Here is a 27,837-nt window from a genome sequence, read left to right on the forward strand (position 1 = left end):
AGAGAGAGAGAGAGAGAGAAAGAAAATCCCAAGCAGGCTCCATTGCTGTCAGCACAGAGCCTGATGTGGGGCTCAACCCCACAAACTGTGAGGTTGTGACCTGAGCCGAAATCAAGAATCAGATGCTTAACCGACTGAGCCACCAGCTGCCCCATTGTTAGAGTATTTTCATTCATGTCTGAGGACAATATTGCTGACCAGATCAGTTCCTAATTTAAGGATATACAGATACAGATGTCATATTTCATTAATGTTTCAGAGTGTTTTCAAATCCTCCTTGGTAGTAAAAAATTTTTGTAATCCTTTAGAGGATTTACATAAGATATGTAAAAGATAGACTCTAGGGATAGTCACATTTTTTTTTCATTTTTTAAATTATTTACTTATTTTTGAGAGACAGATAGAGACAGAGCACAAGCAGAGGAGGGGCAGAGAGAGAGGGAGACACAGAATCTGAAGCAGGCTCCAGGCTCTGAGCTGTCAGCACAGAACCTGACTTGGGGCTTGAACCCACGAATCATGAGATCATGACCTGAGCCTGAGTCGGATGCTTAACAGACTGAACCATCCTGGCACAACCTAGTCACTTTTAAAAATGTATGGGCTCTGTGCTGACTGCCAGCTCGGAGCCTGGAGCCTATTTCAGAGTCTGTGTCTCCCTCTCTCTCTGACCCTCCCCTGCTCACGCTGTCTCTCTCTTTCTCTCTCTCCTAGAAATAAATAAAAATATTAAAAAAATAAAAATGTATGGATAAGATCTAAAGATGAAGATTTGTGTGGCCATGTAACTGAGCCTCAGGAAAGACCCTTCACTTTGTTGGGCCTTTCTCTCCCATAAACAGGGGATAAAATTTTTTATCTCCTAGGAATGTCATGAGGATTAAATGAGGTCATGAGTATTTATCCCTCAGCATCTGGCACATAGCAAGTGCCTAATAAATTGTAAATAGTATTTAATATTTATTTTCACTGAATAATGTCATTCACTGAATCACATTTTCTCTTTTAAGGAAAGTTTTCTGAAGTCCCTTCCCCACTTTTCCTATTTCTTGTGATGAGCTGATACCTTATGTTCCCACTTAGACTTTGGTTAAATTGTGATTTTGGCAAAGGTGGGGTTAGGCCCTCCTTCTAGCACACCTTGTTCCTCCCACCCCCCAGCACATGCCCCAGGAGCTCTTGTCTAGCATCACAAAGGGACCCCTTTTTTTTAATATGGTGAAAAAATTTATATTTAGATTCAGCCAGCTGGACACAGTTTAGATGATCCCAATTTTGTTGGCAACATCCAAAGCATCATAGTCAAGAGCCAGTGGAACATATGCCTTCTTCTCTCCCTTGGGCCTGATCAGGGTATTGATTTTGGCCTTGTTGGTGTCGTAGAGTTTCTTCACAGCCTGTTCGATCTGGTGCTTATTGGCCTTGAATCTACAATGAACACAAGTGTGTTGTTATCTTCTCTTTTCTTTGTGGCTGACTGGTGTCAGAGGGAACTTGATGATCATGTTGTGGTTAAGCTTGGTTTCTTCTGGGAGGGAGCCACTTCTGAAAGCTTTGGTCATGGCCGTCTTTAACGCAGCCCCTCCAAAGGTGAAGCAGATACTGGCGTAAGTGGTTCAGGACCGGGCATGTTGTGATGTAGAGGAAAGGAGTCACATCCCCTCAGGGGCCTCCTAGAAACTGCAAGGACGTATCTGTTTATCTCTGAATGCCTCCTGCCCAACACGGTGTCTGAACACAGCAGGGGCATAACAACAGTTAGTAAATAATTGAAAGAAAATTCTCTTAATAGGGACTCAAGAAGACCCAAAACCTTCAAGATCTAAATGAATCTCTAATGGGAAGGATCCAGATTCCATTATAGGAGATGAGGAAATTATAATCTCAAGGCACTCCACAAATCATACAGAATAGCCCATTCGCCTCGGTATTATTGTGAAATGCTTCTTTACACAACGTGTGGGACTTTTTTTTCATTTTATATTGACCGCTACAGACAAGAACTCTAAAAAGTACCCTTTGTTGGAGCACTTGGGTGGCTCAATTGGTTAAACATTTGACTCTTGGTTTTGGCTTAGGTCATGATCTCCTGGTTCGTGGGTTTGAGCCCTGCATCGGGCTCCACGCTGCCAGACTCTCTTCTTTACTCTGCCCTTCTCCACTCGTTCTCTCTCTCTCTCAAAAAAAATAAAGAAACTTTAAAAATAAAAGCAAGAGGGGCACCTGGGTGGCTCAATCCGTTAAACATTTGATTTTGGCTCAGGTCATGACCTCATAGCTCGTGTGTTCAAGCCCCACATTGGGCTCTGTGCTGACAGCCTGGAGCCTGCTTCGAATTATGTTTCTCCCTCTCTTTTTCTGCCCCCCCCCTCGCTCTCTTTCTCTCTCTCTCTCTCTCAAAAATAAACATTGAAAAATGAATAAAAACAAATGTAAGAACAATTAAAAGCACCCTTGTCACTATTTTTCCATGATAGCAATTCGTCTTTTAAAAAGATGGCAAAAATTTGTCGGTGAAGTTCTTTCTGTATTTAGATAGACATGTTTTAACTATAATGAACTTTGGTTTTGTTACCAGACAGAACCGGTTCCGAACTTAGGTTTGGTTGTTTGCCACTCAAAGATCAGTACTGGAGACACAAGTGATGGTAGGAAAAGAAAAGTTGATTTATTCAGGAAGTCAGAAAACTGGGAAGATGGTGAATATCCCAAAGACCACCTTCTCGGTTTTGGCAAAAGCAGAAGGTCTTACAGGGGAAGTTGAGGGACATGGGGAGGGCCAGTGGGCTCCCTGCGTAGAAGTGGATATGCAGGTGGTTAGTTGTCTATGGACATGAGCTCGAACAGATGTGCTAGTATGAGCAGTGGCTGTTTGCAAATGTGGTCAGGCCTTATCTTCTGGGAAAGTCTGGTCCTTCACTCCTCAAGGCCTTGAGTCTGCAGATCTCAAGGGAAGTAGGTTAATTTGGCTACAAACTAAGGGACTTAAGTCAGCAAACAAGGAGTGCATAAGCTTGAAGCCAGCTAACCCCCAAGATGGATTGGAGTGCTGTTACAGTTTGTTAGGACTTTCGTTACCATGAATTTATCCTACATATGAATTCCTATGATTCAGCCTTTTTCTATAGATTGGTTTTTCTCCCACCAGTCTGGTCTTAAATAACATCAGGTCTAGCTGTCTTTGGATTTTTATCTGGCTTCAAAATAAAGCTTTATAGTTGGTTCTCACCATCTGGATCACACTGGGGAAGGTAATCGGACTTTCATTTTGCAATTATCTTAACCTTGGCCAATGGAAACTTCCAGTTTCCTGTGAAGGTCAGCGATTTAAAATTGCAATATCTATAGAAATCATACTTCATTGTGGGCTTAGCCTAGAAGGTCTGAACCAGTAAAGGAGTAAACTGAGGGGTGGTCATCAGGCAGAGGGTATGTGGGAACCCCTCCCACTGTTTCACTGAGCGGTTAAGGGGACTCCGTGCACACCATCCTAAATGTTTTGTATAACTGTACAGAAGCTGTATAAATGTTGGTGGCAGAGGACATTTTTGGCATGAGATCTTATTTCCTTTCTTCTTTGGCCAATGAGGAGATCAAAGTTGTTTGCTTTCTTCTTTCAGAGAATGGTTATTCTGTTTATGGGATCTCTTTGGAGAATTTCCCCCCTTGCATTGTAATCTCTAATTAAATCTCCCTCATAGAGATGTAATTTGTATATCACAGATACCCCCTTTCCCTGGTAAGATAAAAGATGCTTTTGGGGCTCCCTTATGTAGAAGCCTTAATCCATGTCCCTCCCAGGTCATCCTTCACTTCTTCCACTGTCACTGCTTGTGGCCTCGGACTAGCTTCCCAGTCTTATCTAGTGTCTGTGGCATTCTGGGTAGGTAGAATTGTGCCTCCTTTTTTAGCCAAGTGTCTCCACTGAAGAGTCATCACTCACCTGTTTGTTGAGAAGTGTGTGAATGGACTGGAGGTTATCCCTGTAGTGGTGTCACTGTCACTTGCGTTGCATTGGGAGCAACTCTTAGTGTGCCCAGGGGAACATAGTAGGAAGAGGAATGTCATCTGTCATGTGTTGCATAGAAGGAGGAAAAACAAGTTTGAAAAGCATTGTGTTAGACATTTGGATCAAAGAGCTTATTCTTTATCTAATTTTGTAGCCCACACAGGGCCTGGTGTACTCACATGTAGTAGGGCTCAATACATTTCTGAATGAACTGAGTACAACTCAACAGTTGATACAGTTCTTGGATCATTATTCTGAGAAGGAAAAATAGGTACACCATTTTGGGGTTGTTCTGACATCACACATCAAAAACATAAATTTCCTTCTTGGAAGAGTCTTACTGAAGTTGGAAACTGAGTAGTTCTTTGCTCACCACCAGCCAGTACTGCTGTCCAGAACCATTAGATACAAGGGTCGCTTTCATAATCTACCATCGCAATATCATGCCTTAGGTTTTTCTGCCTAGGCGGTTCTGGTAAAATTGTTATCACAAGTTATTGCCCTTAAGTCTAACCTATTCTGAAGGAAAAGGTTGTTGATACTGTCATTTGAGGACTAAGAAATATTTGTCTAGACGTTTGATCCAATCTGTATTTTTATTTGATGTGTAATTGGCGAGAAAATCGCAAAGACAAATTTAAATGCTTGCATCTCTAACCTTGTCACAGTGTCTGAGCACTCATTCATCATCATTATCTTGGATTCCTGCAGCCAGCAGACTTCATAGGAAAGCAAGCACTGAAACAGATTAAAGCCAAGGGGCTGAAACGGAGACTGGTCTGCCTCACCTTGGCAACGGACAATGTTGATCCGGAGGGAAATGAAAGCATCTGGTATGATGGCAAGGTGAGTGCTGAGGACCTTGTGGCCAGGGGCCACTGCAGCTGTTCTGTACCAGAAACTTTCCTTGTCCCTATTTCCATTTAGAGTTTTGTTTTTTGGTTTTTGTTCGATATTTACCTATCATTTGGGAGGGTCACACACTTTGATCTCTGAGCTGACATTCAAGAAGCAGAAATCAGTTAACTCAAAGGAAAATGAAATGCTACTCGTTTCAAAAAACATAAAATTCTCTAGACTTTGATGAAAGAAAATAAAACCAAGGGCTTAAAATACAATGGACAATGAAGCAGGTACAATTTATGAGGTGAAATGATCCACTTGCTCACCATGCCCATATCTGTGAATGCAAGAGATGGATTTTATAAAGAAACTGGCATGGTGGCCTTTGAGGAAGAGATAATTCTAACCGGAGCACACCAGCAGAAAGAAAATTCCAAGTGAAAATATCCATGACAACAGAGAGTAGAACCTTAGAAAGTAAAGTGAACGGTAGAAACCGTTTAGTTCTTCCAAAAGAGTCAATGTGCCTTCTTCCCATTTGGGCATGTTAGGTTTTATTCTATCAGTATCCAGTAAAACCAGATAACTTAGCAATAGAACTTCATTTCCTTGACTTTTTACAACTCTTTGTAAAACCCGGTTCGGTGTCAGATGTTGCTGTGTTCTGACTGGTGTCAGCAGGCAGATGTGGGACGCTGCTTAGACTCCAAGGTGAGCACAGGGCCTTCACACTTCATCCAAACTGATGTTCCATATTGAACAAGGTCTGCTTGGTCCATATTCAAAGACTCGGAGATTTGGTGCCTGGGTTTTTTCTCATGCACTGCAGTCTACTTGATACTTGTTTCCATTTTCCTTCTTCTCTTCAGTGACAAAAAGAGCCCTGGAGGTGGGGAAAGCCAGTGGCATAATTTCTCAGCCTTTGGGATCACCAAAGAAATGGCCATTTGAGCTGAGGCATGCTGAGTAGTCCAATTTGCCTTTGTCTGTGTCTCTGCTGATGATCTCCCACTGTATTCTCTTCAGCATGTAACCACAGACCTACAGTTCTTGGACATCCCAGAAGCAGGTGGATGTTTTTAGACACTATGAAGCCAACAGGTTTTTTCTTTTTCAGATTTCAAGTTCTTTCTTAAGAACCGCACCTTTAATTGTGCTGAGTTGGTTCATCTGTTTGAACCACTTGAACTCTTACCTCACTGTCTCCCCCTCCTTTTGTTCTAAATCTCTGGTTCAGACCTCCTTTTTTTTAAAGTTTATTTATTTTGAGAGAGCGGGAAAAGGGTTGGAGAGAGAGAGGGAGAGACAGAGAGAATCCCAAGCGGGTCCGTGCTGTTAGTACAGAGCCCCACTCGGGGCTCCATCACACAAACCATGAGACTGTGAATTGAACTGAAATCAACAGTCAGATGCTTAACTGACTGAGCCACTCAGGTGCTCCCAGACCTTTTTTTTTTTTTAATAGTTTATTGTCAAGTTGGTTTCTATGTTTCCATATAATGCCAGTGCTTATCCCCACAAGTGCCCTCCTCCATGCCCATCACCCCCTTCCCCTCCTCCTCAGCCCATCNGGGGCTATTGCTGCCCAGACCTCTTTTCTTAATAGGCTTTTCCTCCAACTTCACATTCACCTACAATTTCCACTGATATACACCTTTGCCGTTAACTAGCTGCTTGACCTGGTCTTAGCCTCTCTGGACCTCCATTTTCTCATCCTATAAAATGAGTTGTATGACAAGATAATGTCTTAGGTTCTTGGCACCTCTAATTTTTTCTGTAGTTGTCAAGTTCCCCCAGCCCCATCGTCTGTTTTTCATTTTTCCACTCTGTTTTCATCCAGCTTTCTAATATGGTGCCCACTCTTGCGCTGGCTTTCTGTTTTGGCCAAAGGTTGCAGATTATGCTGTCATGTTCTATATGCAACCCCAAACCAACCCTGATGAACACGGTGTAAGTCTGACTCCCAATTACAAATTAAAAAGCCTAGAAACTTGTACCTTAAACTTACAAAACATTACATGCCAACTGTATCTCAAAGCTGGGAAGGGGGGACCTGGAAACCCAGTTCCCTTTTTGAATTTTACTTCCTTTGCTGTCTCTGTGCACTGAGTTTACGTGCTATATTTTTCATCATTCTTCCCATATGCCATCTGCTTACAGGGCTGTTAATCCAGTTGTAGTTGGCTTCATAAATCAAGTATCCCGTGAATTTCCTGATATCCACTTGTGTATTCTCTGATGCTCAGTAGGATGGTCATCTCATCCTGGAGATGAATCTCTTGGATCCTCTTTATACCCCGGAATGAGAGGACATACTTTTTGTTCTTATTTCCTGACTTTGTTGAGACTTGTACTGCTTTTGGTATTTGGTATTCTATTCTTGCAAAGGCTTTCTATGCAATGGGGATGCGGCCGTGAATAAAACAGACAAGCATCTCTGTCTCCAGGGGTCTTACATTCCATAGGGGAGACAGTAGACAATGAACATACTAAATAAAATAAAATAAAATAAAATGGAACATCCGAGAGTGATGAGTGCCGTGGAGAAAACTAAAGTCCAATTGAGAGGTGGGCAGTGATAGAAGGAGGGATTATGATTTTATTTTATTTTANGCCACCCAGGCGCCCCATGAGGGATTATGATTTTAAATAAGGCTTAATTTTTGAAAAACAAGGTGTAAGAGTGGGCACGCAAAGGGCTTCTGTGAGTTATAAAAGCAGCTTTGCTGGGAAGTTTTAAAGATGTTTGGTAGAAATGAAGTTTGGAGAGTCGAGAAAGCTGTCTTTTTTATTATTTATAAGCTAAAACACACAGGGACAGCCAAAGAAACACCATGTACCATCCAATTTAAATTACGTTCTCTCTTTCCAAGGCCATCTACCATGTTACCTCCCCTAAGCCAGAGGGGTCTTTAATTCTCACAAAGGGAGGAATGAGAAAAGGCTAAACATAAATGAGGATTGCTTATATTGGTAAAAGGAGAGCCTGTGTGTAACAAAGAATATGAAAATCGACTAGGCAGAAGGTGGGCACAGTTTCTTGTGATTCATTAAGCAAAGAGAAGAAATAGATTTAATTGAATCTGGAAGATTTTAAGGTAGAAGGATATAAAACTGTTGCTAGGGAAAACCTTTCCTTGGAGATTTCATAATGAGATAAAAGGAAAGGCCAGACTTGTAAAATATTCCAGGCTACTCGGCATTAGATTAGAGAGAAATTAAAGGGGAAATGAAAGTAATCTAGCAGAAAGCAATGTATTCAATAAATATTTTTAAAATAGCACTCATGCAATAAATGTACTATTTCTTTTCATTACTCATGCAGACCTAACTGCAAGATAAATCACTGCTGGGATTTTAAGAGATGGGAAGGCCTGGGATTCTCTGAAGAGAGATGGTAGGGTTTTGACCCACTGTGTTAGGGGATTTGGCCAAGAGACTTGCTCTGGCCTCTTCTTATATTCTTAAGATGCCCAGGCAAATCAGGTTACCTCTCCAGGGTTCCGAACACAGACCTCAGGTTTACAGACTAGGAAGTGAAACCAAGATTACCAAGAAAGTCTTTCAAGAATCTGTGATTAAAACTCCAACCTTCGTGACCCCAAGCCCTACCTTACAGGACTTCACTATGATATAAACGAGAAAAACCATTTTAAAGCATATGTCTTCTCTCAGCACTACCTTGGCAGTTAATAATCTGCCAGAGAAACAGCTTTTGCTAATGAACGCATTCATGTTTGTTTGTTGTTTAATCAACCAGTTCTCCCCATAAGAAGCTTAGAAATGATATGGAGAGGTTTCTGATTTGGGGCTTCAGTGAGATAATTACAAACTGGGACCACAGAGCTAGGCGTGTAAATGTGTCAGCATCTAAAAGACTAGAAATGCTATAATAAGACTGTTGACTGTAGTGGACTCTTTGCTGAGGCAGCTGAAAGATCACCAGGCTGATTCATGTCCATGAATATTTTTCACCATCAGCTATAGGCAGCCCATTGCATGAAACAGTGAGGCTTAAGGATTAGCTCAACGTTGTGTAGCCAGGAGGAGCCATTTTGAGTAGAGCTATATATCATATTTTGCTTTTGTTGTCTTCCTTTTACATTTTTTAAATATGGTGTTTTAACCTGACATTGTTGTATTGCTTTTTTTTTTTTTTTTGCACTTTACTGTTTCTCTTTCATCTTTACCTTCGATCTAGTTTCCACTCATCCTCTTATCTTCATAACAAGCCTGACAGGAATTTTTTTTGCAGCATAAAGCCTTTGTTTTCATCTCCTAGGTTTTGTTGGTTTGCTCAGTGCTTTTCTCTGGTTTGCCAGTTTATTCCATTTCACCCTCCCTAATTTTCATGGTTCATGATTACCTCCACGTCTCCACTCAACCTGCAAAGTTGCATCCTTCCCTATCTGCTCATTCCACCCACCTTCAAACTGTAGAACAAATCCCGACTTAATTATGTTGACTTCCTTGGCTTCCTGATTATATTTTCTTAAGTCTCTATGTTAATTCCTCAGCTGGGCTAGAAGCCTGTGAGGGTTGGAACCAGACCTCAGTCATTTTCTAGAATATCCAGCAAAATGTTTTGTACATGGTAGATCTAGAGAGGGTAAAGTTGACATTATTTTAAGGGCCTCACAATCGCCAGTAATTGCTAAATTCTATATATTTGTAGAGAAAGGTCACTTCACATTGGCTATTGATATATCTATAGTTAATTTCACTACTCTTTTGGCAAGTCATATCCTAAACCACAACAGGAATTCTTGGATAAACTTACATTTGAATTTTTAGGAATTTTTCCCTTGTATCTATTATTGCCATGCTGGCTTGAAGGTAGAAGAGTAGGTTTTTTTTAAGTTTAAAACAAAAATATTTGAATCTTCCTCCTATCAGATCTCTTGGCATGAAACTGAGCAAAATAGTGCCAGCTATTAAAAAAAAAACCAACTAGGTGTTCTTACTTAAAAGTGAGAAGTGTGAGAGTATGATTGATCATATATCTTGAGAATTATTTTTCCTCATTTGTAAACCTAAATTCACTAATGAGAATATTTTTCCCCCCACTGTTAGCCCTATAAACCGTACTCCCTAAAACTTTCAGATTGTAAGTTGAACCTGTTTTTTAAATGTTCAGTCTGGAGAGAAGGAGTGCAAAGCTGTGGCCAGGATGCTGAGGATGGCTGCGTCTTGTTTTTCAGGTTGTTGGCAACACGACGTCTGGAAGCTACAGTTACAGCATCCAGAAGAGTCTGGCGTTTGCCTATGTGCCTGTTGAGCTAAGTAAAGTAGGACAACAGGTAGAAGTTGAACTGTTAGGCAAAAATTACCCAGCAACCGTCATACAGGAACCCTTGGTATTGACGGAACCAGCCAGAAACCGGCTTCAGAAGAAAAATGGAAAGGGCAAAATTTGAAAAAGACCTTCAGCAGGCCATTGAGTTATGTTTGCTCTGTGACTGTATGAAAAATCATAGCTGAGTTTTTGGGGGAATACAGGAAATGAAGAATTCATTTCAAAATCATCAAAATCTAGATTTATCATCTTAATAAAGTATTAATTCTTCTCTAAACAAGAAAGAAAAATGGATTAGTAATGTACATTGTTCTTTCAAATGAAGACATCTGAAATGAATGTTTCTATTACCCTATATTGTTTGTGAAACTCAGCAAAACATTTAGGTATTTGCTAATACACAATCACTATTGTAACTGAATTAGAGGAAATTGTATAATTTTAGGAGCATATGCATATGGTTCTCGTAACCTGAAAACAAGTTAATTGTTTTACATAAAAACAAACGTGATACTATTCATGGATGTGTTTTATTAGGAAACAGTAGTTGAATAAGGGATAGCTTTAATTTTTATAACCTATCTACAATAAAAATAGTAAAATTTAATATTGATACATAAATTTTTATTCAACTCTCTGAAATACTCATTTTCCTAATGAATTCCCTGAAAGCAGTATTATGGGACATCATCATTGTCCTTTCAAAGGTTATTTTAAAAGAGTAATTGGGAAAAAGAACAGTCTTCCAAAGGAAGCAGTGCCTATAGACCTTTTGAAATGAAGCTGAAACATAGATTGTGCCAGTAAAAACACTGTTGGAATACTGAACACCTCTCTTTGGGAAGGAATTAATGCGAGTTGACATCACATGTGCCGTTCTGAATATCATTTCACAAAGCATCTGACAAAGCAGGTCAAACATGAGCTAAAGAGCCGACAGGATAGCCCTTTGCACTGTGCACAGCAAGAAAAAATCCATTTGGAAATAATTCCCACATACGTTTTTTGAAATTAAATTTAGTGGACTGAAGAAATCAATTTTTTTGGTAAAAGGCAACTTATCACTTAAAATTTGTTACATGCACATTTGTTAAACATTTATTGAACTTTTCCTAGGTATTAAAGTTGAATGTGAGACATAAAATTCGGTAATTAGAACAGACCTTTTTTTAGAGACAGAGTACAAGCAGGGGAGGGTCAGAGAGAGAGGGAGACAGAATCTGAAGCAGGCTCCTGGATGTCAGCACAGAGCCCAACACAAGGCTCGAACCCACAATCTGCGAGATCATGACCTGAGCTGACGTCGAGTCGCTTAGCCAACTGAGCCACCCAGGTGCCCCTAGAACAGATTTTAAAATAATTTCTTAACTTGTAAGTGTTGCAAAGGTGCCAAGTATACATTTAAGATGTTTCATTAAAGCAATCATATGTTAGAATTCCAGTGGACCCTTACTTTCTCTTCTGTATATCTTTATTTTATATGAGAAAAGAGGGAAATTTTCTTGGTAACAAAATTTGATAATCTTGATAGTTATATAATTGTCAAGAATATTATCTGGGTGCGGTCACTATGGAAAACAGTATGGAGGTTCCTCAAAAAAGTAAAAATAGAACTGCCATATGATCCTGCATAATTTCATTTCTGAGTGTTTGTCTGAAGAAAACCAAAACCACAAATTCAAAAATCTTGCCATTTGTGACAGGGTGGAAGGAACTAGAAGGTGGTATGCCAGGTAAAATTAAAGAAAGGCAAATACCATATGATTTCACTTCTATGCAGAATCTAAGAAGCAAAATGAACAAACATTATAAAACTCAGATACAGAGAACAAATTGGTAGTTGCCACAGCGAAGAGGTATTGGTGGGTGGGCAAAATGGACGAAGGGGGTCAAGAGATATAAACTTCCAACTCTAAATAAGCCTTGGGGACATAATGCAGATCATGGTGAACAAAGCTAATATGGCATGGCATATTTAAAAAAAATTTTTTTTAATGTTTTATTTATTTCTAGGAGAGAGAGAGAGAGAGAGAGAGAGAGAGAGACAGCATGAGCAGAGGAGGGTCAGAGAGAGAGGGAGTCACAGACTGAAACAGGCTCCAGGCTCTGAGCTGGCAGTCAGCACAGAGCCCGACGCAGGGCTTGAACCCACGAACCGCGAGATCATGACCTAAGCGAAAGTCAGACGCTTAACCGACTAAGCCACCCAGGCACCCCGATGGCATGTCATATTTTAAAGTTGCTAAGAGAGTACATCTTAAGAGTTCTTATCACAAGAAAAAAATGCAACTTTGTATGCTGATGGATGTTAGCTCGACTGGTGGGGATATTTCACATTGTATATAAATATTGAATCCTTTTGTACACCTGGAACCAATGTAATGGTATGAACCAATTATACCTCAATTTAAAAAACCCTCCAGATTCACTCTCTCAGTTTGGGTATTACGTGCTGGGTAAACCCTTTACCTGGGAGATCCCGCTTCTCAGTCTCTGCCTCTCTGTAGCTCTGCAACCATTAAGGTACTTATTATCATTTCTGGATTCCTTCTCTGCAAAATAGATCATTCCAAGGGGTTTTTTTTTTTGATACAATAATCAGTGATGAAAGTACAACATTGAATTCATGTCCTATTAATATAGCACTAAAGCAGATCAGTAAAAAGCATAGAAAATTTTAGACAAATAGTAAATGTTTAAAGAAATCCTACCCAGGAGCACCTGGATGGCTCAGTTGGTTAAATATCTGACTTCTGCTCAGGTCAAGATCTCATGGTTCATGGGTTCGAGCCTCACGTCGGGGGCTGTGCTGTGCTGTGTGTCTGAGCCTGGAGCCTGCTTCGGGATTCTGTGTCTTTATCTCTCTCTGCCCACCCACACTTGCGCTTTGTATCTCTCTCTCAAAAATGAACATAAAAAAAAAAAGAAATCCTATTCATAGTATAAAAGAACGTACTTCCTGATTTCCTTAAGAAGTTGTCCTCATTCCTTTGTGGTATACTGGGTGCTATGAAGTCACCCTGGCACTCCCGCACCGACCCAACCAGTGGGCCTGGCCTAAGTGCCAATGACCAACACAATGTGGCCATGAAATGTTGGGCCAAATAAACCAGACTTTATCCCCTGGGAGTTTGAAGTGTGAGACATCCGAATCAACTGATTAGGACTGAAAGCTGAAGTTGAAAAGATAAAAGAGAAGCCTTGGGGTAACAAGAGCTCGTGACAAGGGCAGTGGCCCTGAGAGAAAGCCCAGATTCTGAAGCTTCCAGTTCCCCATGGCCCATCCTCCAGCTGTTAGGTGAAAAGCTTGAGGCAATAGAGCCTGACTAAAGCCACTAGCTGCTGGAGACCGGACCATACCCAGAGAGGCTTCAAGGAATTGTTCCAGGATTAGTGTCGGCCCTGAAGAGCCAACAACCAGCACACTTCAAGGTACCCTACTGATGTGCAGAAGTCCGTGTTAGGGAAGGATGTTCTCAAGAGTGTGATGATGAATGATGGGCGCTTTCTTCCCTTGAGCCAGGAAAGCTTCTTAAAACTGCGGAACACTTTCCAGTGAACACAGTATCAAAACATTTATGGATGTTGTTAAGTTGCTCATGTTCACATCTAGCTAATCTATGTCTCACTCCTTTTGTACTGATGGGAAAGGTGACAGATAAACCCATTTTTAAGTATGTCGCATGGCACGTTAAATAGCAAATGGATTCTGGCACATTACTAAGAGGACTTTGTGAATGTTTGAATTGAAGCAGAAGATTGACATTATTAGGAAACAAAGCATCTGTGAGAGGAAGCCAGTTTCAGTTATACACATAACATCCTTTAGCCAAGGCCTCATAAAAGCTAAGAACCCTAAATCAAACTCTTCTTCTGATAAACTGTCATATAAAAATAAAAATTATCTTGCTTTTGCTTATCTGTCTGGCATTAATGAATATCTAGTAGTTTATAGAAGCTATTTTATGAATTATAAAGGGGTAACACATTACTTAATTACATTTTCTCTAGGTATAGATTCTGGGAGTGTTAGCATGCCATGAAGCATAGGAGTGGCAGTAAAAAGGTTACTAAATGGAAATGTAGAAGACTTGCTTTCCTCAGCTCTGCCAACCAGCCAAAAATACACTGCATAATCTTCTACCAAAGCCTATCCTGTATTTAAAGCTCTATGAGTAATTGCTTTCCTTACTGAAGTATTTATTAGTCTACACATGTTCACTGAGTATTTGCCACAGGCCAGGGACTGGGAAAGCAGTGATCAGACATGGTCCCTGCCTTTGCAGAGTTTACAGAGCAGAGAGGTCTAGCATTTAACTAACAAAACCAGGTGTATATTTAGTTACATACTGAGGTGTCATGAAAGCCAAGGGGAGAGAACTTTTTGAGAAGGAGAGGAGGGCAAACTGTGTCCAAAGATACAAGTCGTCATGTGAGATTAGGGGCTGAAGAGTGCCCATAAGGTTAAGCAACAGAATGTGGTTGGTGCCATTGGCCTGAGCTATTTCATGGGACAGGCAAGGGCAAACGTCTGACTGTATTGAAAAAGGACTAGGAAGGGAGTGCCTGACTGGCTCAGTCGGAAGAGCAAATGACTCTTAATCTCGGGGTTGTGAGTTTGAGTCCCATGTTGGGTGAGAGATTACTGAAACAAATAGGAAGGAAGGGAGGGAGGGAGGGACGGAGGAAGGAAGGAAGGGAGGGAGAGAGAGAGAGAAGGAAGGAAGGAAGGAAGGAGGAAAGAAAGAAAGAAGAAAGAAAGAAAGAAAAAGAAAGAAAGAAAGAAAGAAAGAAAGAAAGAAAGAAAGAAAGAAAAGAAAGAAAGAAAGAAAGAAAACCAGGGTACCTGAGTAGTTCAGTTTGTTGAGTATCTCGCTATTGATTTCGGCTCAGGTCATGATCCCAGGATCACAGGATGGAGCCCCGCATCAGATCGGGCTCCATGCTGAGCGTGGAGCAGCGTCCTACTCAGGTACAAGAGGGTATCAGTTTGGAAGCTTTCAGCTGCAAATAAGAAAATATCCCATGAACAGCAGTTTAGGCACTTGTTTTAATAAATTGCATAGTACGAAGTCTGGAGGTAGGCTCAGTGACACCATTAGATATCTCGGTTCTCTTTATTTCATTATGTCAAATCCTCCTCCCCCTAAAAATACTTTTTTAGGCTAAATCATTTGTTGTCGCAATTACTGATGTTTAGATCATGTATCTACATCAGATCAGTGAATCTTTATTATCTTTTTAAACATTGTGTTCCACAATTTAGAGAAGCTTCAGTTATACCACCAGCCCTTTCCACTAACAGGCTCAGCTATATCGAGGGGGGATGAACGGGTACTTCCTCGTCGATTGTGGGAAGAACCTGTGTGCGGCCTGGCGGCCTGCGCCTCCTACCCCATCCCGCTGGTGTGAGCCTGGACAGACAGAGGGACATAGGAGGGAGTCCGCGGCCGCCCGAGGCCCCGCCCCCGTGGCCCCCTGCAGCCCGAGCTGAGGAAGAAGAGTTCCAGCAGAGAGCCCACCCCTGTCCTCTGACGCAAAGTGGCCACCAGCCGTGTGCCTGGGACTGACTCAAACTCACGAGGCCGACAACATTTTTATTTCCCACGGGGCCGCTTCTCACGTGGGGAGAGCGCCCGTGACTCTTCCCTGTGGTCTTTACTCAATAAACATGTGGCAAAGCCAAAAAAAAAAAAATCATGCAAGCTTACTTCATGCCCAATTTGGGTCTCCAGTGCCTGTGGACCTAGTTATCCCACACTGCAACAGTAGCGTGCTTGTAAAACAAAGCAGCAGAAACTGAGTTTTTTCAATTATTTTATTCCATGTGATCGCTTAGGGTTTCTGTTGATATTTATGATGAAACAGAGGGCAAATTGTGAGGCACAATATCTTGTTCAGTGAGTGTAGATTTTAGTTTATACGTGAAATACTTCACTGGTTTTGAATAATATCTCTAAAATTCAAATTTCTTCTTTATAAATTGTTAATCCTTAAATTTAAAGACAGAACTAAGAAAATACAGGGGTACCTGCGTGGCTCAGTCCATTGAGCGTCCGACTTCAGCTCAGGTCATGATCTTGCAGTTTGCGAGTTCGTGCCCCACGTCGGGCTCTTTGCCAACAGCCCTCAGAGCCTGGAGCTTGCTTTAGATTCTGTGTCTCCCTCTTTCTCTGCCCCTCCTCTGCTAGTGCTCTGTCTCTCTCTCTCTCTCTCAAAAATAAATAAACATTAAAAAGAATTTAAAAAATATATAATATCAGTGGCATAGTTTAAGAGTTACCTGTGTTGTAAATTTTCAGTAACTTATTAGTTACTGGACAAAAAATATTTACATAAAATATTACTGTAATAATAATAACATTAACAATTATTATATGAATAATAATATGTAAAAATATTTACATAAAATATTGTATCAGACTCTAATCAAAGCAGCAATACATAAAAGTTGTGATAAGGTAATTAACTATGCAATAACAAAATCTCAGGAAATGGTCATTTATTCAGAATAAACGATCTGATTTCAAGGAATGCTAGGGGAAACAACAAAAGATATTGGTCTTACATTGCTGGAAGAAAGCAGCTGAACAGTATGTGAGTGCCTTGGTCTCTTTCACCAGTGACTGGGCACTTGTTTTAAAGCTGCAGATCAAAGAATGTCATTCATCTGTTTGCCCTGATTTTAGTAGATGAAGAAAAACCATATAAAATACATACATAATATAGATAATATATATAATAGAAATGTATGATGAATTTTCTGAAGAAGATATTTTAGTGGAAAATGTATAATATATAATACATAATATGTAATAGAAATATATGATGAATTTTCTGATGAAAATATTTTAGTTAAAAATTTTAAACTGCAGGGATATATGAAAGCCACCACTGTGGCTCTCCTCAAAGAAACACAGACCATTCTGCCATTTCTGGAGTTGGCTGTGAAAGGGGATTTTTATGAATCTCTGTCAAACATATTATGTTCAAGTCTTTTCCTAATTATTTGCATATCTGTTGCTCATGTAAAACAAACTTTTGAAATTTAAAAGCTTAAAATATGTTCTTTAATCAACTAGGTGCAGAGTTAACTGGACAAATCTGGTTATACTGTCACTTAAACATTACTATATGAAGCTTAATTTCGGTGAAGTCACTGCAAAGTGTAAGGCTTAAAAACAGAAAAGGTGATTTTATTATTCACAGACAGCAAACCAGTTTATTATAATAGACCAGTATGTTGGTATAAATACTTTCCTTTTCCCAGGGGCACCTGCGGGGCTCGGTTGGTTAAGCGTGCAACTCTTGACTTCAGCTCAGGTCACGATCTCATGGTTCAGTTCTTGAGTTCCTGCCCTGCATCCGGTTCTGCACTGAAAGTGCAGAGCTTGCTTTCGATTCTGTCTCTCTCTCTCTGCCCCTCCCTTGCTTGCTCTCTCTCTCTCTCAAAATAAATAAAACTAAACTTAAAAATAATACTTTCTATGGGGGCACCTGGTTGGTTCAGTTGGTTGGGCATCCAACTTCGGCTCAGGTCATGATCTCATGGCTCATGAGTTTGAGCCCCACATTGGGCTCTGTGCTGACAGCTCAGAGCCTAGAGCCTGCTTCAGATTCTGTCTCTTTCTCTCTCTGCCCCTCCCCCACTTGTGCTCTGACTCCCTCTCTCTCTCTGAAGAATAAATGAACATTAAAAAAAAACTTGGGGCGCCTGGGTGGCTTAGTTGGTGAAGTGCCTGACTTTGGCTCAGGTTGATCTTGTGGTTTGAGAGTTCGAGCCCTGTGTCAGGATTGCGTTGAGCCTGCTTTGGATTCTGTATCTCCGTCTTTCTGCCCCTTATGGCTCGTTCTCTGTCTCTCTGTCTCTCAAAAATAAAATAAATAAACATTAAAAAAATAAGAAAAAAACCTTTCCTTTTCCAAAAATACATTAATATAACTTGAAAATATTAAGTCCTTGCTTTACTGTAATATTTATTTAACTTCTATTTTTCTTATTACTTTTATTGGCATGATGCAAAGTTTAATAGAAAATTCTCACTCTTTGCATTTCTTTTCTGGTTATTTTTTGTCTTTTTTCATTGCTAAAAAATAATGGTGTCATATAAAAAGAGGCAGGGTTTAAATTTTTTATTATTATATTTTTAATGTTTATTTACTTTAGAGAGAGGGAGAGAGGGAGAGAGAAATGAGTGGGGGACGAGCAGAGAGGGAGAAAGAGAGAGAATCCCAAGCAGGCTCCATGCTGTCAGCACAGAACCCGATGCAGGGCTTGAGCCCATGAACTGTGAGATCGTGACCTGAGCTGAAATCAAGAATTGTACATTCAACTGACTGAACCCCACACAGATGCTCCTAAAAAGAGGCAGGGTTTTTTAAAAAAATTCTCACTGGTTGGTCATTCATGAGGGCATCTTCCCTCACCTGTCTGGCACCTACGCGAGGATGACTGTAACAGCGGGGGCTGGCGGGGCATCTCTCTCCATTTCACCTTTCCCTGCGATCAGCTTGCCGGGTAGTTCAAAGGAGGGAACGTAGCGTGGCGACGCTGTAAGGGATGCCCTGATGGGGGCTGCCAAGCGGACACCAGGACCACAGAGAAAGGGGCTGCCAGCAGAGGCGGGAACTACAGAGGTGATTCAACCACGCTGTCGAAGACGCTGCGCAAAGCCAAAAGAAGGGAAGAAACACCCTGGCTTCTCTCTTCGCCCCCATATTCCAGTGTCTCAACAGTGCCTCCCTTTGGCAGAACCTAGGGGGGAGTCAAGTACGTAAAGCAGCCTGGGACATGTAGTTTGTTTACAGAGCAGAGCAGAGGAAGATCATGAATTGGATCACATAGCAATAGACAATGACTGGCGTACAACACCAATGTAGTCCGTGCCGGCCTGGCCAAAGGGGTCTGGTCAACAGGCACAAACATGGCTGCTAGGCTAGAGGGAGGTGGTGGGATGGGCTAATATATTTTAAAGGGCTATTTGCATTATTATTTAAAACTGTGTAGTGTATTATAATATGCAAAATGCTATCATTTAGGTTCAAATAGGAAAACCTTTTATTTTTTATTATTATTCATGTATGTATATATATATTTAAATTTTTTAATGTTTCTTTATTTTTGAGAGAAAGAGACAGAGTGCAAGTAGGGGAGGGGCAGAGAGAAGGAGACACAGAATCTGAAGCAGGCTTCAGGCTCCAAGCTGTCAACACAGAGACCAATGCAAGGCTTGACCTCACGAAACTGCACCGTCATGACCTGAGCCAAAACCAAGAGCTGAACCCTCAACAAACTGAGCCACCCAGGTGCCCCAAAAAGGCTTTTAATACTTACATTGTATTTATGGATGTATAGACTATCTCTGGAAGGGTAACACTAATTTTCCTGGAGAGGGATTGAAACTTACTTTTCACTGTATGCCCTTTTAACTTTATGTATTAAAATGATATGTGTTTCACTTAAAAAATTAATATAGACCTGTAAATTCATTATACTTTCTAATCTAGTAAGAGTATGTTCTTATTTTTTGTTACACAATATGACTTTTTAATTTTTAAAGTGTTCACATTGGTTTGGAGAATTTAAGCATGGTTAGAAAGTACTGGTTTAGAACTACTTAAGAAATTCGTATACAATCTTCAGTACAGAAAAAGTGAATGCAATTCAGTTGTTGTATACAGTAAACAACTGTATACAATACAATTATTGTGCAAACAGTAAGGCCCAGGCTGTATGAAAGGTAGGGGAAAGGAAAGAAGAAATGAGACAAAATATACTACCAACATCCTGTGTGGTGGTTACATGGGTGTGTTCACTTTGTGAGAATTCATTGACCTATATAAACTTCTTATATAAACTGTCTTATTATTTTTTAAGAGTTTTAAAAAGTAATCTCTACACCCAATGTGGGGCTCAAACTCATAACCCCAAAATCAAGAGTTGCATGCTTTACTGACTGAGCCAGCCAGGCATCCCTAGTGTTATGCACATAAAAAAAATGCTATGCCCAAATCTTTTTTCTAGGAATGGCACTATTTCCCACTGTCTACTTTCATCTAGTTGGTTTTGAGGAGATAAGAGATGATAAGCAACGGACAAGATGAAGAAGTCAAGAAAATTTCAATGTGAGTTGGCCATGGCTGTTCTTATCTAGACTGTCAGTTTCAGAAATCTGGAGCCGTATATATATAAAATACTAGAGCTAAGAGAAATCTTTCTTCTTTTTAAAATCTGACCTTTTTTCTTTCAATACTGCACATATATTAACACACCAAAGAAAACCAACAATAAACTGAAGATGCTTCTTATACATAATTAGCTTCCTACATACTTGATTCCTACTGCAGTGATAGTAGTTAGCATTGATAATATTTAATATAACTTATGAATGTAAGTACTGGTGACTAGAAGAAGGGTAAAGGAACATTAAAAAGAGTTATCTGCGGGGTGCCTGGGTGGCTCAGTCAGTTGGGCATCTGACTTTGCCTTGGGTCATGATCTCACGGTTGGTGGGTTTGGCCCTACTTCTGGCTCTGGGCTAACAGCTTGGAGCCTGGAGCCTGCTTCGGATTCTGTGTCTCCCTCTCTCTGCCCCTACCCTGCTCAGACTCTGTCTCTCTCAAAAATAAATGAAAATGTTTTTAAATTAAAAAAGAAAAAGAAAGAGCAGTCATCTGTAAGTCTGGTATATGACCTTACAGGCCTTCAAGAAGACCATCTCCCTCTCAGTTAGATGTGGTAGAAACAAAGCCATCTAGATCAGTTTCCAAAACTAAATGCATTGTGAAAATTATTTTTTATTTGAGACAGAGAGGGAGAGAGAGAGAGAGAGGAAGAGAGTGAGAGAGTGAGAGAAAGAAAATCTGAAGCAGGCTCCATGCTCACACCCTGGGATCATTACTTGAGCCAAAAGCAAGAATTAAGACCCTCAAATGACTGAGCCACCCAGCACCTCAAGGAGTTGACATCTAAAAGAACAAAGTTTGGATATTCTTTCTGTTGTTCAAGTCTGTCTCCTTCTGTACTCTGTGGGGTATAATGGGGCATTGAGTAATACCAACCACAGTTTACCTCATTTAGTTAGTGAATTTCAGGTTTTCTATATGAAGAAAGACTTCTTGGCATTCTTATCTCTACTCCAACTGTTAAACATTTAGAGATAGTGTTTAAAATTGCTTAAATTCTGTATGCAATGTTTGTCATATTCAAAGATGACAAATGAACAGGTTGAAAGAAGGATCAAAACAGAGGTATCCTGAATTCTAAGCATACCTTACATCCCGTAGTACCAGGAGCCAGGGGATCTGCAAACTGGAGAAATCCAGAGGCATGGCAGGAGCATCTGTGTGATTTTCTTAGTGCATGGCCTTGGGGCTTTACAAACATGTTCACTGGGGAATATTTGGGCTTAGCATTCTGTTCTCATAATGCATTTTACTTTCTGTTTAAAAGCAAATTATATTATTACCATTAATAATATTATTAGAAATAGATAACATATGCATAGAGATAAAAGTTTACAAGGCATAAAGGCTATGTGGTGAAAAGTTAGTATTTCTCCTATTCTTTTCTGCCCTGTCTACCCAAGGACAATCAAAATTATTATTTCTTCTGTTTCTTTGAGATACTCTATCAATACGTAAGCATCTCTCTCTCAGTATATGAAAATACATGAATATAGATACATATGCACATATATACGTATATTTTTAAGCAAATGAAGGTATACAAAGCATAATGTTTTTTGCCTTTTAAAAATTAATGATATATCTTAGAGATTATTCCCTATCATCCTTTTGAATGATTGCTTAGTATCCCATAATTAATTTGACCAGGTTATCTTATTTGCCTTTTTCTAATAAAACTAAAACTAAAATGACTATCTTCATGCATATGATATTTCTCACATTGGGTATATCTGAAGGATAAATCCCTATAACTGGAATTGGTGGATTAAAGTATATGCACATTTTCACAGATATGCAAAATTGTTCTCCTTAGAGGTTATGCCAAATTTCACTTCTGTGATTAATGTATTAGAGGGTTTTTTTTTTTTATATGAAACCCAGGGCAGTGAGTTATCACTAGTATCAGTACTATATTATTGAAGTTCCAATTTGTATCTTTCCTCTTGAGTGAGTCTGAACATCTATTCAGTTATGTAATGACCACTTTTATTTCCTTTTCTGTAGGCTATTATTATGTTTCTATATTTTGCCCATTTAAAAATGGATTGTTGGTCTCTTTCTTATTTTTAGGAGTTAAGAGATTTTATTTTATTAAAAATTTTTTTAATGTTTTATTTATTTCTGAGAGAGAGAGAGAGACAGTATGAGCAGGGGAGGGTCAGAGAGAGAGAGAGAGAGAGAGAATCCGAAGAAGGCTCCAGGCACTGAGCTGTCAGCACAGAGCCTGACATGGGCTCAAACCCACGAACTGTGAGATCATGACCTGATCTGAAGTCCGACGCTTAACCGACTGAGCCACCCAGGCACTCCAGGAGTTAAGAGATTTTAACTATGGGTTAAATAGGTTTTGTGGAGGTTAGAATGCAAACAAAGTGTTATGTATAATATCTTTTCTATGTCAAAAACATATCCCAAGTTCCAAGTTCTCCACTGGCCCCAAAATTAATGTGTATGCCCATTGCTGAGTTGGGAGCTGCCTTTATTTCAGTCCTAATTTTTGCATCTTCTAACTGATTGGAATGGCTTTTATAACTATGATTATGTACTGGAAAAACCCTTAAAAATCTATAATTAAACTCATATAAACAATAAAATAATTCAGCATTTGGCAGAATATAAATTGCCATGCGGAAATCAGTAATCTTCATGTTCATAAATAATAACCAGTTAAAGGAGATAATGGTACAGAAAGCCCCATTTCAATAGCAACAGAGGAGATAAAATACTTAGAAATAAATTTAACAAGAAAAGCATAAAACTGGTATGAGAACAATTTTTAAAACTTCTAAAAGACCCAAAGTAGACTTAATAAGTGGAAGACTTTGTTTGTAGATATGGCAACTTAATATTATAAACATTTCAGTTGTCCCTAAATTAATTTATAAATTTAATGCAATTTCAATAAAAACACCAACAAATTAAAAAAAATTTAATGTTTATTTATTTTTGAGAGAGACAGAGACAGAGCACAATTGGGGGAGAAGTAGAGACAGAGGGAGACACAGAATTTGAAGTAGGCTCCAGGCTCTGAGCTGTCAGCATGGAGCATGACACAGGGCTCGAACTCACAAACTGTGAGATCATGACCTGAGCCAAAGTCAGATGCTCAACAGACTGAGCCAACCAGGCACCTCCCAACAAAAAGTTTTTTTAATGGAACTGGACATGTGGATGTTAGAGTCCACAGACAAAATAAACATACAGGAATAACCAGGAAAATATTAAAAATTAAGTTATGAGGAACCACTATTCCTATCATACATTAAAACATATTGAAAAGCCTCTGTAATTGAATCAGTGTGGTACTGTTATCTGGACAGGAAACTGAGAAATAGACTCAAGTATATGAGAAAATTAAGCTTAAAATAAATGTGGCATCTCATAGCAGTGGAGCAAAGATGGGTTGCCGTTTTTAAAAATATTTTTTAAATGTTCATTTATTTAGAAAGAGAGCAAGAGACAAAGCCCAAGAATGGGAGGAGCAGAGAAAGAGGAAGACAGAATCTGAAGCAGGCTCCAGGCTCTGAGCTGTCAGCACAGAGCCTGATGTGGGGCTTGAACTTATGGACTGCGAGATCATGACCTGAGCTGAAGTCAGCTTAACCGACTGAGCTGCCCAGGTGCCCCAAAATGGACTTCTTTATTTTTTTTTATGAATGATGCTAGGATAACTGGGTAAGCATTTGGAAAAAGATACAAGTAGATCCATATTTCACATTATACACAAAATAAATCCTAATGGGGGCACCTGGGTGGCTCAGTTGGTTAAGTGTCCAACTTCGACTCAGGTCATGATCTCTCAGTTCATGGGTTTGAGCCCCATGCTGGGCTCTGTGCTGACAGGTAGCTCAGAGCCTGGAGCCTGTTTCGGATTCTGTGTCTCACTGTCTCTGACCATCCTTTGCTCACGCTGTCTCTCTCTCTCAGAAATAAATAAAAAATTGAAAAAAAATCCTAATGGATCAGGGATCTAAATGTGAAAAATGAAACGATACAAGTACTGGAAGAAAACATGGTGAATTTAACTTTGGTATAAGGAAAAGTCTAACCATGACTCAAAAGCCATATGCAATATAAAAAGAATTGATAAATATGACTACATTGAAAAAATAACTTTGGCATACCAAAGAACACTATAACAAAATATTTGACAGTTGACAAACTGGGAGAAAGTATTTGTGATACATATCATAGTTAAAGAGGTAACACCTCTAATATATAAAAAACTCTTAAAATTGAGGGGGAAAAGGGGTGCTTGGGTGGCTCAGTTGGTTAAGTGTCTGACTCTTGATTTGGTTCAGGTCATGATCTCATGGTTTGAGTTTGAGCCCCGTGTCAGTCTCTGTGCTGGTGGTGCTAAACCTACCTGGTATTCTCTCTCTCTTTGCCCCTCCTCCTCTTGTGTTCTCTCCCTCTCTCTCTCAAAATAAATAAGTAAACTTAAAACAAAATTGAGGGGAAAAAGACTAAAACCAGTCAAAAATGACACAATTCACAAAAATGATGTAAAAACTGCTCTTCAACATCTCAAAAGATGTTTAACCTTACTCCTAAGAGAAATGTGAAACCAAAAACTATTCTAAAATACTATTTCTCATATCAGATGGCAAAAATTTTAAAGTATAGCACTTTAATGGCTGGTAACAATGAAAACTGGTACCACACACACACACACATATATATATGGAAAGAGGGAAAGTAGAATTGGAGGTATTGACTATAAACTCATGGTTTTATATCTGTAAGTATGTGTCAATATATTATATATACTATGTATGTGTGTATGTGAATACATACGTCTAGTTCCTGTCTGATGAGAGATCCTAGAAGTAATGATGGCCCAGAGGCAATGAGCATTCCTATAACACAGATTCTGGTTTCTAGATGCCATCCTCCACTAAAAGGAATCAGGGTACCTTGCAGAAATGTCAATTCCACCATTAGGAAGGAAAAGTACAAGATAAATTTAGAGTATCTCTTTGTACCAAAAAGTAAGAGAGTGCTCAGAGGTTAAAGAGTTTGTGCTAAAAGGACACAAGAGCCAGAATGAAGGGGCCCACTGGCCAAATCAGAGGGTCAAAATAATTATAGTTAAGTATTATAGGACATTGATTAAAACAAGAATTCATGAATTCATAGTAATTTAAATAAACAAATTAATGAGGGAGAAGGCAACTTGGCAACTAATAAATATAGAAGGATGATGGATTTAGAAAATCACCATTCAGCAACCATCCTAATAATAACAGATTAAAGCAAGAAGCATCAGTGAGTGCTAAAACTAATGAGCAAAAGTTTTAGAAATAACAAAATATAAACATATTCTCAAAGTATCTCTCTGTAAAATAATGATCAGTTAAATATTAACTTTACAGTGGAGAAATGGCTACCTTAACAAAGTGATCAAATAATACATGAATATCATGTCCTTCTTAAAAAAGCATCAAGAAGATATATCACTTTTATGATATTTGCACAAACCCATCACCTGAGTCTAATCATCAAGAAACATCAGACAAACTCCAACTGAGAGATTTCATATTCAATAGCCTTTACTGCATATCATGTGTCCAATACATAGACAAAAAATGGAATTAACTTTTTTTTTTTTAAATTTCTGAGAGAGAGACACACACACACAGCATGAGCAGGGGAAGGTCAGAGGGTCAAAGACAGAGGGAGACACAGAATCTCCAACAGCTCCAGGCTCTGAGCTGGCTGTCAGCCCAGAGCCCAACACAGGGCTCGAACGCACAAACCGTGAGATCATGACCTGAGCCAAAGCCGGATGCTTACCTGACTGAGCCACCCAGGCGCCCCAGAATTTACTCTTTTTAATTAACTCATTTCCAGAGCATGATTTTCATAGGTTTTTATTTGAAAATGCAGGATATGAGAAGTCTCAGTGCAAGTTTAGTTTCTGGAGCAGGTGATCAACGGAGGTACTGCTTCTGGAGATTAGCAGCTATGTTTGGTCAATTTGATTTCTATCAGGAAGGGTAGAGAGAAACAGTTATGGGGAAGAAAGAGATGCAAGGGCCATAGTGGAGAATTCCCAAGCCTTTAATATCTTGCAGGGTCTCTGAATGAAATTTTCAAGTCTTAACATAGTATGAGTCAAACAGCAGTTAAAAATTATTCTTTTGAATTTAATGTTAAATTTAAATTTTTTCCTGCTAAATTTCATTGACTCCACTAGAGATGAAAGTGGATGTAACATAAACTAATCCACTACATGCAAAGTAAAATAATTATATGTAAGAGGAACACATTCCATGTATTAAAGGATAATTTTTAAAAAAAGATAAAATCATGACCCTTGTACAAATATAAAAATGAATACATGATGAAGATTTTATTTCATTCACTAATGAGGAAACTGTTAAGGTGTTAAAACGAGTTTAACGGACAATCCAAGGATCAGATCAGGAATACTAAAATAAATGTGTAAGTGGAGGGAGAACTGTTTTCATCCATGGTGGCGGTGGGGATTGCCAATCCATTGGACAGAATTCATTTCCCTATGTATAAACAAGAATTAGTCTCCATTGCTATCAGTTATCCGCAACCTAAAAAGCTGTGAAATAATTCTCATGGAATCAGACTCAGATAACCTGAAGGGATATAGTGCATAATTTCCCCTGTATAAAGATATAAATACTTATCGTCTATCTCCAGACACAGGACAGAAAGTTTTGGATGGCAAAGGGAATGTACTAGTCATAAGACTAATAACTTCCCAATTCAAGGAGCATGTGATTAAGGGAATTTTTTCCTTCCATCCACAGCTGATTTAAGGCAAATTAGACACTTGACTTCTTTGGTTCACTTTGGTTCACTTGAGTGTCAGGAAGCCAGGCCCGAAGGGGCTTATACCTAGACAAACTAATGAGCTACCCACTGGTCACATAACACCCCAAACAATCCCTAGGGCAGCCTAAGTAAAACTGCACCTTCAAAAGAGCACCCTGCAGCCGGAGTGTATATTTGGCCCCTTTCTGGGTAGTGAGGAGGAAGTGGCTTCACAGGCGATTCATAAATGTATCTGAACCATCACCTACAACTCTACGGTTCCATCGACCTCCCACTAGCACAAGGCTGAGTTCTTTGGCCGGAAATAATTCCCCCACGACCTTTAAAACATCACAGCTCAGGATCTGAGTTCGGGTTAGGCTCAACCAACTAAAAGCCTCTTTATTCGGGGATAGGGAGGGAAGAAAGGTGCATTAACTATAATTCCTAGCTGCCGCGGTTGTTGCGAAATTTAAAGACAAGACTTCGTGAACTGCGAAGAGAACAAATCTGCTCCTCTTTGAGGATGCTACCATGCAATCTTGGCTCCGGTCAAGCGAGTTTCCACGGAGCTGAGCAGCCGGAGCCCGGACTGCTTCTCCGCTGGCTCCTCCCCTGTCACGCCGGCCCGGGCCCGGGTCGGAGGCGGCGGGGGCTCGGGCGCCGGGGCGCTCCAGCCCGCAGTCAGCCGCGGGTGAAATCCCTTGCG

The 27,837-nt window shown here is 39.8% G+C and overlaps 1 protein-coding gene across 1 annotated transcript in view; it reads left to right on the forward strand.

Moving 5' to 3' along the window:
- Nucleotides 1-10,755, forward strand: part of DMGDH (dimethylglycine dehydrogenase) — an 87,014-nt gene extending 76,259 nt beyond the window's left edge. Inside the window, exons 15-16 of the mRNA XM_077759838.1 lie at nt 4,721-4,855; nt 10,054-10,755. Coding sequence (XP_077615964.1) covers nt 4,721-4,855; nt 10,054-10,269 — 351 coding nt within the window. The 3' untranslated portion in view covers nt 10,270-10,755. The remainder of the gene's footprint in view (nt 1-4,720; nt 4,856-10,053) is intronic.
- Nucleotides 10,756-27,837: the final 17,082 nt, after the last annotated feature.

The sequence above is a fragment of the Crocuta crocuta genome, unplaced genomic scaffold, assembly GCF_008692635.1.
Source record: "Crocuta crocuta isolate KB4526 unplaced genomic scaffold, BGI_CrCroc_1.0 scaffold162, whole genome shotgun sequence".
Taxonomy (NCBI): Eukaryota; Metazoa; Chordata; class Mammalia; order Carnivora; family Hyaenidae; genus Crocuta; species Crocuta crocuta.